The 11313-nt window shown below is 44.6% G+C and overlaps 1 protein-coding gene across 2 annotated transcripts in view; it reads right to left on the bottom strand.

The window, feature by feature from the left end:
• BDNF (brain derived neurotrophic factor) overlaps nucleotides 1-7302 on the bottom strand; it is a 36684-nt gene extending 29382 nt beyond the window's left edge. Inside the window, exon 1 of one of the 2 annotated variants that reach the window (XM_036325691.1) lies at nucleotides 6995-7302. Coding sequence is in view for 1 of the 2 variants with exons in the window: in XM_036325692.1 (XP_036181585.1) it covers nucleotides 5812-5823 (12 nt within the window). In the remaining variant the exon portion in view is untranslated. Of the gene's footprint in view, nucleotides 1-5811; nucleotides 6135-6994 lie in introns of those variants that run through there. The other variant, XM_036325692.1, reaches the window with a different exon arrangement.
• Nucleotides 7303-11313: the final 4011 nt, after the last annotated feature.

An 11313-nucleotide genomic window follows, 5' to 3' on the forward strand; every position in this document is an offset into this window, starting at 1 on the left:
TATATACCTTTATTTTATTCTTAAATCTTCCCAAATCATTAAAGTTAGAATTAGATCATAGATTTAAAAAAAATTCTTAAGGTCTCTCTACTCAATTTATCTGGTGTTACTGCATCTTGGAAAGTGCAATGAATTGCCTGTAGTAAATGAATAAAATCAGAACCTTTACATTCAATGCTGCAGTGCATATCCTTGAAAATAATATGTATTAACAAGAGAACCAGCCCTATTCCTGGCAGGCTAGTCTATATTTGGCTACTATATTAAAATGCTAAAAGTGTATATACTGACTTGTGAATCTGCCTATTTTAAAATCTTACCTACAATCCCAAATGTGTATTAACCCCCAATACACTCACCCCACTAATCTGAATAGGACATAGTAACCGTGGCCTTGGGAAATGGCTCACATGGCAAACAAGCCATTTGGCTGGTAAAGCTGGTGATTTTGTTCTCTAGGTGGCACTATTACTTCAACTTTTGATGAGTTGCTTAAATTCCTTAAAAATGCCTGTTTTCCATTATAAATTTCTTAATTTTATATATAGTAGTTGTAATTTAATGACAGGTTGCCTTCTAGTTTTCTTTTAATAAGCCAATTTGAAGGTAAGTGATTTTTAAAAAAAATATCATTTTACATCTCCTAGTTATATTGTCTCCAAATTAAGGAATCTTCCTTTGTCTGCCCCCCCCCCCCTCCAAAAATGAAGAGGCATGTCAAAAACACAGAAGGTCGTCATAAAGTTTCAGTCAGACCAAAGGGAACAAGATGAAAGCACATTAAGAGCTACTAGTTTCTGCGAGCTTTCAAAATCAGGACATTACTACCATGACAACCAATGTAAGTTCTTTCAAGTGAACCTTTGGGAAAAACTGTATAATGTTCGTTACTCTGGGCTCTTTAAAGATAAACTTTTACTTTATTATGGCTGTCACTGGAGCTTAAAATTTACTTTGCTTCCCCCCACTACCCCCAAGTCCTCTCCTGTCCCACACCCAGGCCCCAGTTCCTCTCTAATGGAACCCGTCCTCAATTTTTAGGCAATGTGTAAATGAGACATTAGGGCAATGAGCCATTTTGTAGCATCCAGGATATCTGTTCAGATTTGTTTCACCAAGAGCATAAGTGCCCCAGAGTTTGTACTTGAACGTGAGTACTTGCATTTATTTTTAAAAAATTTTTTCAATTACAGTTGACATTCAGTATATTTTGTATTAGTTTCAGGTGTACAGCATGTTTTGACAATCATATACTTTATGATATTTCAAGTACCTGATATTTCCCCCTGATATTTCAAGTACCCACCTGACATCACACATAGTTATTACATTATGAACTATATTTCCTATGCTGTACTTTACATCCCCATGACTATTGTGTCACTGTACTTCTCAATCCCTTCAACTTTGTCATCCATTTGCATTTATATATTTTTTATTGATTTCAGAGAGGAAGGGAGAAGGAGAGAGAAATAGAAACATCAATGATGAGAGAGACTCATTGATTGGCTGCCTCCTGCACACCCCCCACTGGGGATGGAGCCCACAACTGGGGATGTGCCCTTGACCAGAATCAAACCCGGAATTGAACCTAGGACCCTTCAGTCCACAGGCCAATGCTCTCTCAACTGAGCCAAACCTGCTAGAGCTCAACTTGCATTTAAATGAAAGCTTCCATACTTCTCTGACCACTCATGCTTTTCCACAGAAATGAGAATGCCTTCCTGATGCACTTAGAGAACACACCCATTAAAGAAGTTTATCAAAGTCAGTATATTAGTGAGCTCCACTGTTTCATGTCGGTCACCAGGGGTGGTTCCATATATTTAATAATGGGCCCATGACTCTCCCAAGGCTTGACTGTCAGCATTCTGGGAAGCCAGAGATGCATTTAAGTATAAAATTATTTAGGATTAAACAATTCTATGCCTTCAGTGGAATTTTAAGGAAACTTTGAGGACACATATGCCTGAGTTTAAAAATACTAAAGCCTTCCTCTGTTTCCAGGGTTCAACCCCACACGCAAACGGCATACGGATTTCATTTGCCAACATCATTTATTGTTTAACATTACTCCATACCGAACAGAGTAAATGGATGCAGAGTGTAACTGGTAAGTTTGCTCATTCACTTTTGAAGCCCATATGGGCATGTTTTTCATGCTAATAAAGAGAATATATCACCACGCAACTTAATGTAACTCTTGTTCAAATGTTTTCTTCCTCCACTGAACAACAGCCAGCAGTGAAACCTAGAATTCCCCGGAATTCTCTCCTCTCTTCCTATTTAAAATGCACTTCACAGTGGGAGATCACAGAGCCTGCCAGTGGGTGAATGACTGCACTAGAGGGCTGAGAGTCCTTCAATTAAGCAGCAATTTTGCAATTAGTGGAAACTGAGTGCTCTGTAACAATCGTTTGCAAACAAGTTGAGACAAGTCAGCAATTACCCTATTAGAGGGACCTATTCACACTTGCACTGGGCTAGGCTTAGCCCCCTCTCCAAACTGAAATCTTCCCCGCCAGGAAAGGCAAGCTGAAATGATGTTTTAACCATCACAATAAATTCAGTATTATGAACATCTGAAATGAGAGTGCCTTTCATTTTTAAAAATGTCCAGAGTTTAACTACACGCTGTTTTCATTCAGGAAGTCTGAAATTGTTCTTTTCTCTACTCTAGGACAAACTTCCTAAATCTTAAAATGGTAATGAACTACTTTGTATAAGACCTTTGCATTATGTACATCTTAAATATTTTTGAAGCTTTTAGTAGATTGAGTCTATGATTGAGACCCAAAGCTGCTGGCTGTTACATTCCACAAGTTTACCACCTGGAAATAGGTGAGTGTGTGGTGCGCTATTCACAGAAGGTTGTAAAGACAAATGTGAACAAGCTGTTTGCTATACTATTAGGTGGGCGGGCTCAGCTTGCTGTGTGAGCTGAGCTACAAACCAGAGCTATTTATGTTTGCAAGAAATGAGATTATCAATCATCTGCATTTTCACTATTGAAAAGCTGGGACTCAAAGCTTCCAGGAAGGAAGGGATAACTTACATTCAAATGGTGCCCTATTAAGCAGAAAACCCAGGGACTTTGAGCCAGGATTTTAGAAAATAGCATCATTTACAGACACCCCCCCCCACACACACACACACACACACAGACACACACACACCAGTAAATGAAAATGAGCCAGTAGCATCTCCCCACCCCCTTTGGCCATTATGAGACCTAGGCAATTAACTCACTTGGAATAAATGAATCATTTGAAGTGATCATTGTATTTTAGGCAAAATAATCACTTTCTTGGTTCCTTTTGTTTGCAAGTAAAAGTTACACTTATTGAAAGGACATCCTAAAACAGATTTCCTAAATGCTTTATTTTCTCCATACTTGAATGTTGACTTACACCTTAAATGACCTTAAATATCACTTTATAATAAATATGATTTCCGGGCACTAATTCAGCTCTGAATGGGCTGTGAAAGGCTCCAAAGGTATGTGAAAAATTACTGTTATTTTGCTTTTAAAAAATGTGATGTCTAAGTGTGTCTGCAATGTTCTAATGTTTCAAAATACGTACGCAAGTCTTGTTTATCTGGAAACCATTTCTTTCTGCTTATATCATTTATAAATAGGAAACATTTTGTAACAACTTAAAATAGCCCTACATACATAACACTTTTCCTGTCATAATACTTATTATCGGTCTATATTTACCACCATTTATCACATTTTGCAAAATAAAGTAGAAGAAAAAAACACACAACGACTTTATGGCTCTGGAATTCCAGTAATGGTGACCAACATGTTTTAAATTCCAGTAAAGGTTATGGTTACATTTCAACAAGTGTCTCTTTCCTTTCTCTTACCTCTACTGCTAGTCCAGAGGTTAATTCACAAAAGAAAAATCTTAAGCAAGGTATTTGCGAAATCAGGGAACAGGAGTTAGTAATTATTTTAAAGGGATGCTGTTCGTTCCCAGGGCCAAAACTTTGTAGTATAACTTTTACCTGCAATGTGATCTATGATGTTTAATAATTTAAAGCACTATATGCCATAATCTCAGATACCTCCAACCTAAAAATAATAATGTTGCATGTGGTAAACACTGAGGATTCCCATGTTTAGACAAATTAAATCTGGAATTATACCTCAATAAATAAAAATGTAAAAAATATATGTATATATAAATGTAATTTTATAAACAAAATTACTTTTGACCTTACCGCAAATTCATGTAAAAGTAGATTTTTGGATAAAAATAGAGAGTAGTTATTTTCCAAGAAGTTGGGCCAGTTTGAAGGTTTCATGATAGCGTAACACGTTTTATATGCAGTTAAAAACCAACGTTCCCTATTATATGTTGCTTTGCTTTAAAAGATAACTGTGCTAGGAGAATTAATACACACTCAGAAATATGCTTTTCTTTGCTTCTGGCCAAGAACATTCCTGCACTCTTGTCAGAAAATGTTCACTAGGTACTGCTGACATTGAGGAGTAAGTGTAAGACACCTGGAGAACCCTAAAATAAGGTCCTGAAAGCCCAAATACACCAACAACCTTAGTCTGTCAAAGCTCCACCAGCGAGGAAAATGAAGCCAAAGATGCTGGAGGAGTCAAAATTCATCGGGAGTCAGAAAGCATCATTCAACAAGTCCCTCCTACCAGCTCCCGAAGGGATCCCGCAAAGCCTTCCCTTCCCACTTCCCCACCCCCAGGCTCCCGCCCCCAGCCACTGCTCAGGGCAGCTCGGCCGGCAGAGGGCACCCTCTACCTTTCCTAGCGCCGCTCTCCCTGCCCCCTCCTCCTCCTCGCCCCTCCACCCGCGTTCCTCCACCCGCTCCACCCCAACACACAAACAGCATCCTCCGACTGGGACCCGGGATCATCCCAGCGGCCGCGAGGCCCTTCTCTCCCCGTCCCCCGTCCCCCCCCACACACACACACACACCTCCCCGTCTGCAATTCTCCTGCTCTGCCCGTCGGGCATAAAGCCCCCAACCCTCGGCTATTTCTTTCCAGGCACAGCTCACTCACCCGTTCCTTCTTGCCTGCTCTGCATCCCCAGGGACACACCCGGATCAGGGCATCCCCCCCACCCACACATCCTCCGCAGCCCCCCGAAAAAGACAAAACTTTTCCTTCCCGGGAAGGTGACCCAAAGGAGGGGCGCGGGGTGAGGAGAGGTGTGGGCACCAGCCCCGGAGTTCCGCAGCCTCTTAAGCTACGAGCTGCGGGGGTGTCTCAAGTTCTCCCACAAACGTCGGCTTCTTAGGACCTGTATCAGTCCTCTTTGGTCTCAACTCCCGGGGAGCAGGTGACACCGTGCCGCCGGGATGGAGCCCTGGGGTCAGGATGTGGGCCGAGGGAGCAAGGGGAGCCCCCAAATCTTCGCGGGGACCGCCCAGCCCACGGGAAAGATTCATATGCCAGTCTCCACCCCGTCCCCTCAGTTAGAGCCCCCGACAGCTGGAGCCCTCAATCTCTCTCGGGACCCGTCCTCTCCTGGGAGAGGGTTTGGGGATCCCCGGGGCGCCGTCTTCGCTCCCACCGGGCAGCTCCGTTCTCCCCTAGGCTTTCTCTCTCCCACCTCGGGGCTTCCTGGGGTCCCTCCCCCCGGGGGTCCCGGCTGTGCCTCTGGGTCCTGCGATAGGAGAAGAAAGCTGCGCAGGAACAACTCCACACTCCCCCTTCTGCTGGAGGGGATGAAAGTTCTGGTCTCTTCCCACAACTTCGGGGCCCCCAGGCAACTTCCCCCCGCGGACCGGCGGCCGCCGCGCCAAGCCCCGTGTCCGGCGCTCGCCTACCTCGGGGTCCATACAAAGCTCACGGGTCCCCGGCGGCGGAGTCACATCGTTGTCCCGCTTCTGGCCCCTGCGCCCCGACACGGTCCCCGTCGCCGAGCCGCTCGCCGCCCGCCCCAAAGCAGGGGTGGCAGCCGCGGTTCAGGTGTCTCATCAAAGCTGCGCGCGGAGGATGTGGGGGGCGCGCAGAGCTGGCTACTCGGCTCCGCCCGGGAGCCCGCGGCGCGACGGGGTGCGCGGGACAGCGAGCGGGCGGGTGCGCCCGGGGGCGGCGGCGGCAGCGGCGACCGAGAGCTCCTGCCTGCGCCCGGAGCTCGGGTCAGACATCATTTAGCCCTTCGGTTGCGCTAGGATTGGTCCGATGTCGCCGCCCCCCCACCCACCCACCCCGCCCCCTCCTCCGACTACCCTCCCCTCCCGTCCGGCTCCCCCGCGCCGCGGATCCCAGTGCGGGGCGGCCGCTTCCAGGGAACGGCGGCCGCTTAAAGGGAACGCCGCGCCTTTTCCTCGCCCCGGCTCAACCCCCGGGACTCCCGAGGCGCCCCCGGCCCGCCCGCCCCGCGCCGCCTGCCCCGGGCCCTGAGACGGAGCCCCACGAGTCCCGCGCCCGCCTGGGGCACCTCGGCAGGACGCACGCGCGGTGCTCGTCACTCCTAAGGGAGCCCTAACCCCCGCCCGGGGGAACCCCAAGTCCCGCGCCCTAGCCTAGGCGGAAACCCCGGCAGTGCGCGCGGGGGCGGAAGGGAGCGGGTGCAAATTCGGCACCCTGGGGTCTGGCTCTCCTCGCTGCAAACTCCCTCCGCCCCATCCCAGCACCCAAGTTCTGCGGGAGAGGGCGTGCGCTTCCCGGCCACAGACACACCTTCCCGCACCGCGAAGCTTGCCAACGCGAGCACACAATGAAAGCGCACAGAGCAGGGGGACTCTTGGTTTACTCCGCTGCCTTACACACGCCGGCTTAACCAGAGTTCGCGCACTGACCTCTCCGGAGTTTGCCTAATAGGAATTCAATCAAGATAATAACGGTATTCCTTATTCATGAACGCCCCCAGATAACGTTACACCAAGTTACTTGCTCCAGCCAGGAAGCCAAGGCAATGACAGACCTCACTAAAGCCACATGCTTTCTAGCCGACAAAACAGGAAACAAACAAAATACGGAAAGAGAAAAATAGAAGAAACCCACCTTTTCAGTCACTACTTGTCAAAGTAAACATCAAGGCAGCTGCTCTGGGGAAGACTTCCGTCCCAAAACTCCCAGACTATTTTTTTTTCACGTTCCCTTTCGTTAAAAAGAAGGGGGGGGGGCAAGTCTTTGGTGCCCGGTCTGTACTCCTTCTGTTCTGCAGCAAAGAAGTTAAATTATTGATAGTGGAAATTGCATGGCGGAGGTAATACTCGCACCCCCTGAGCGAGGAGCTCCATTTGATCTCGGCCGAGGCAGGGAGATTTCATGCTAGCTCGCCGGGGGGAGCCGCAGCGCCAGCAGCCCTCGCGGCGGTGAATGGGAAAGTGGGTGGGAGTCCACGAGAGGGCTCCACGGTGCCTTGACGTGCGCTGTCATATGATACCTCCGCTGCCTCGAAATAGACACTCTAGTGCACGAATTACCAGAATCAAAATTCAGCGCATTTAAAATGATACATCTTTTATTAGAAGAGTTCCGTTCCAGGCATGGCATGGTTTTGCAGATGTTTTCACTTCCCTCCATAGCAAACTGACACACATAAACCAACCCTTTTAATGATGAACCTGGGCAGCAAAGATAAAAAGCCTTCTGTTTTAAGGGGGTGGTGGGGGGTGGGGAGGGAGGGAGCAATTGGCTCAGTTGATCCTCCTCTCGCCCATCCCCTCCCCCTAGCTTTTCTGCTAGCAAACAGTCTTTCCGGTTCATATTTGCCAGTGGCCCAGACCCTTGGAGAGAATGAAAGTGGCTAGGGTCCAAGGACCGTTTTCAATTTGCCATTGGACGAACGCTGTCAAGCGTCTACACAGGTTCCTGCATTAAAGCTGAATTTTCTTCCAATTAGTTCGACCTTACGCACGAGGACAGACCTTAAATTTCAGAACAAGGAACCAGAGGGCAGTACTTAACTTGGAGTCATTGGACCTGCTCCCAGCAGAAAGATCACCTGGGAGCCTGTTAAAATGCAGATTTCTCTTTCAGACAAGGTGATTTACTAGGGGCGGGGCAGGGTCCAGGGATTAGATTGAACAAGAACCACAAACAATTAAGATGCAGAAAATCTGAGGTCACACTTTAAGAAATACTCTTTCTTAAAGGATACAAATTGGAGTCAGAGGAATCTCCCCCACCCCCCACATTGGGGTAGGCAGTTTTGTGTGTATGTGCATTTTTCTGTACTCTCAAAGAGGTTTGACCTAATAATTGCTGTAAGAATTTCCCTAAACACTCCAACCTTCTTTTGGGGAAAGGGAAAGATTTATAAACAGTTTCCTTTCCTGGACCCTCTTGCGGTTATCAAGAATGTGCTGTTGAACCGAATATATAATGTTAATATATACTCAGTTCAGTTTACCTAAGGGTTTACAGTTAACAAAATGAGTTCACTTTTATTAGCTGTTTTAAAGCATCTAACGACCAGTGACAGAAAATATCATTCTCATTTTATACACCAAGAACCAGAAGCTCGGTGTCACGAAGAAAAAAAAATGTGCCCAAGTTCACACGACTAAATGCCAATGAACTCAGGAACTCCAGCTAGACCATCCCCACTCCAAAATAAGCGAAGCTCCTTGGAAGTGTTATCAGGAGGTGTGACCATTCAGAGCATCTTGGCAAATTGTTGGACTGAATAGTCAAATTATTCAAATATATGCATATTCTTAGAGTGTTACACATTTAGCTCTGCACCTCTGTCAACTTGACCGAGCACATGACCAATACAAACCGCCCTACTGCACAGATGGTGATGTTTATTGGGGAACAGTCAATGTAAGTGAAATATGCGGGCTATCCAGAAGCAATAAAGGACAGAGGGCATGAATCTGGGCTTGCCCCCCTCAGAGAACCTCTATATTGATTCCCAGGGGCGTGGGCTGAAGGCAGACACAATTTCTTTTAATATTGCAAAGACAATTTAAGAGGCTAGCTTTATAAGTAAATGAAAAATAGTTGTACTACTTTATAAAATACAGGAAGAGTCCTATCCTAAACTTTGTTTTTTATTAAACTTTATGATAGCTTCAAACCTATGCTTACTTTCCAACTTTAAGTTTGCTTGGAAATGAGTTCTTTCCCCAGGTTTTTAAGTTCAGTTGCAATTTACTCCCTTCCTGAAAAATATCTGGCAAGTGGACATCAGGAATCTTAGCAGCCTTCTCAATGCTGCTCAGTTAGAAGTGATGACAAATATTTTACCTTTCAATTCACATTGCTACAGCTGCATTTCTGCTGAAGAAGAAGAAGGAAAAAAAAGTGTTCTCATTTCTGAGAGTCTGGTTGTGTCTGTGGTCAATCTTCTTATTTCTACTTTCCCTTGACATTATTCAAATAAATGTTTGTATCTTTACTTTCCAGTGTGTGGTGCAGTTTCACTGAGGAAAAGGCAGAGGAGTCAGAAGTAGCAGGAATATTTAGAAAAAAAAATCAAATGCCAATTTAGATAAACCTTCTGATGAATCAGACCTCTTGACACTTCCAAGCACTTACAAACTTTGAGTTGTAATTATAGTGTTTTACCAGACTTACAACACTTGCCTTAAAAGTGCATCTTAAATTCAAAAGCAATGATACCAAGATGAGCTAAAGTTGTACCAGTGCCTTGCATGGAATTCTAAATGTTTTTATTTGTTTAATTCAGGTAACATCTAGAGCAGTGGTTCTTAACCTTGGCTGCACATTAGAATCACCTGGGAATCTTTTTAAAATCCTGATTTCTGGGCCTCATCCTCCGGAAATTCTGTTTCTTTGTTACTAATGTTGTGGCCTCACCCCATAACAAAGAAACAATTTCCGGAGGATGAGGCCAGAAATCAGGACTTTAAAAAGATTCCCAGGTGATTCTAATGTGCAGCCAAGGTTGAGAACCACTGATCTAAAGTGTTCAAGGTCTGAGGTCAAACTTTTTACAAGTTTTTTTTCCCCCCCATTGTGATCGAGAGTGGTACTGAGGAAAAGCTTCACTGCTTGAAAAGAAAATGCTCCCTACTTCACTTTGGGGGTTTAAAATTAATTTTGAATTTTGACCTTTTCTTATTTTTTTATTATGGTCTAATACTATGCTAACCCAGTATTCTAGAAAGACAAAGTTCAGGATGAAACGTGAATTCCCATCTATTCTTGTCAGGAAATATATACTTATCTTCATTATCCAAGTGGGAACAGGGGCAGTAAGCTCAGATTTGACATTGACATACTTTTTTCTATTAATAATTTTAATTGGCTGAGGTCAGTTTTAGTACCACTATAAGCATCTATGTTTAATTATGTTTATTTACGCTTCCTAGTTACTGCTGCCTTCAGTCTCCTTGCAAAACAAAAGAAAAAAGAGTTGTTTGGAATCAAATTAAATGCCCTCAAAACTGCTGAAAATTGGAGTAAGTAATTAGCATAAGGAAAATAATAAGCAAACAGAAAACTCTCCTGCTAAGCAGAGTGACAAAGGTATTTTCAAATTCACGCTGGGTGATGTCAAAGGCCCAATCCAACACTGAGCCATGTCGCTCACAATCCTCCAAATTATTAAGTGAGGCCTGTCCTGAGAAAAATCTCAAGGGAGAAATCATATCCCTGTTCATAGATGGCACCATCGCGTGAGGTGTACTCCTCCACAAGCTTTCAATGTAGCATAAGGACAGCTCCACGGCATCTTCAGATGTGTCCAAATTGGTCAACACCTGCTACAGGAACTATGTAACCAGGCATGGCCATTACTTACAAACAAAAGAAAGGAACCACAGTGAGACCATGTTAGAAGGGCCAAGATTAGGAGAAAAGAACAAGAAGGTCAAAAATCGGTCCCATCTGGGAATAATAGTGAGTTGGGTCAAGAAATTCAGCACAAAAACCATTACAAAACAACTGAGACGAACCCCCAAACACATGAGAGTCATCAGCTTGTAACCCTCCACATTACCAGATTTCCCCTGAGAACATTTAAAAATTAATGGTGAAGAATACACGTTGTGATGTTTCCTCAAGTATGGTCGAAAGAGATGTGATTGCGAAGTTAGGACAAAAGTTAGAGCTGACAATGATAAATGATTGTGGTATTGGTTGGTTTTACTGGGAGAAAAACCACGGAAAGAATTAGGAAGTTTAAGCCAAAGGGTTTCAGGATATTGAAACAGATTATAAGGAGTAGATTGTCTTATTTTTGAGAGCCAACTATTGAGGTGGTGTGATGATTGGGGTGAGAGATTTTCCAACATTAAATTTGTATTCTTCATGGGGAAAGCTAGAAAGGTTTGCAAAAAGATAATTTAGAAAAAAATAATAACTGAAATTCCCAAAGTCATATTAAAGAATCACATTAAGAATTC

This window comes from Myotis myotis, unplaced genomic scaffold, assembly GCF_014108235.1.
Source record: "Myotis myotis isolate mMyoMyo1 unplaced genomic scaffold, mMyoMyo1.p scaffold_m19_p_10, whole genome shotgun sequence".
In the NCBI taxonomy this organism is placed as follows: domain Eukaryota; kingdom Metazoa; phylum Chordata; class Mammalia; order Chiroptera; family Vespertilionidae; genus Myotis; species Myotis myotis.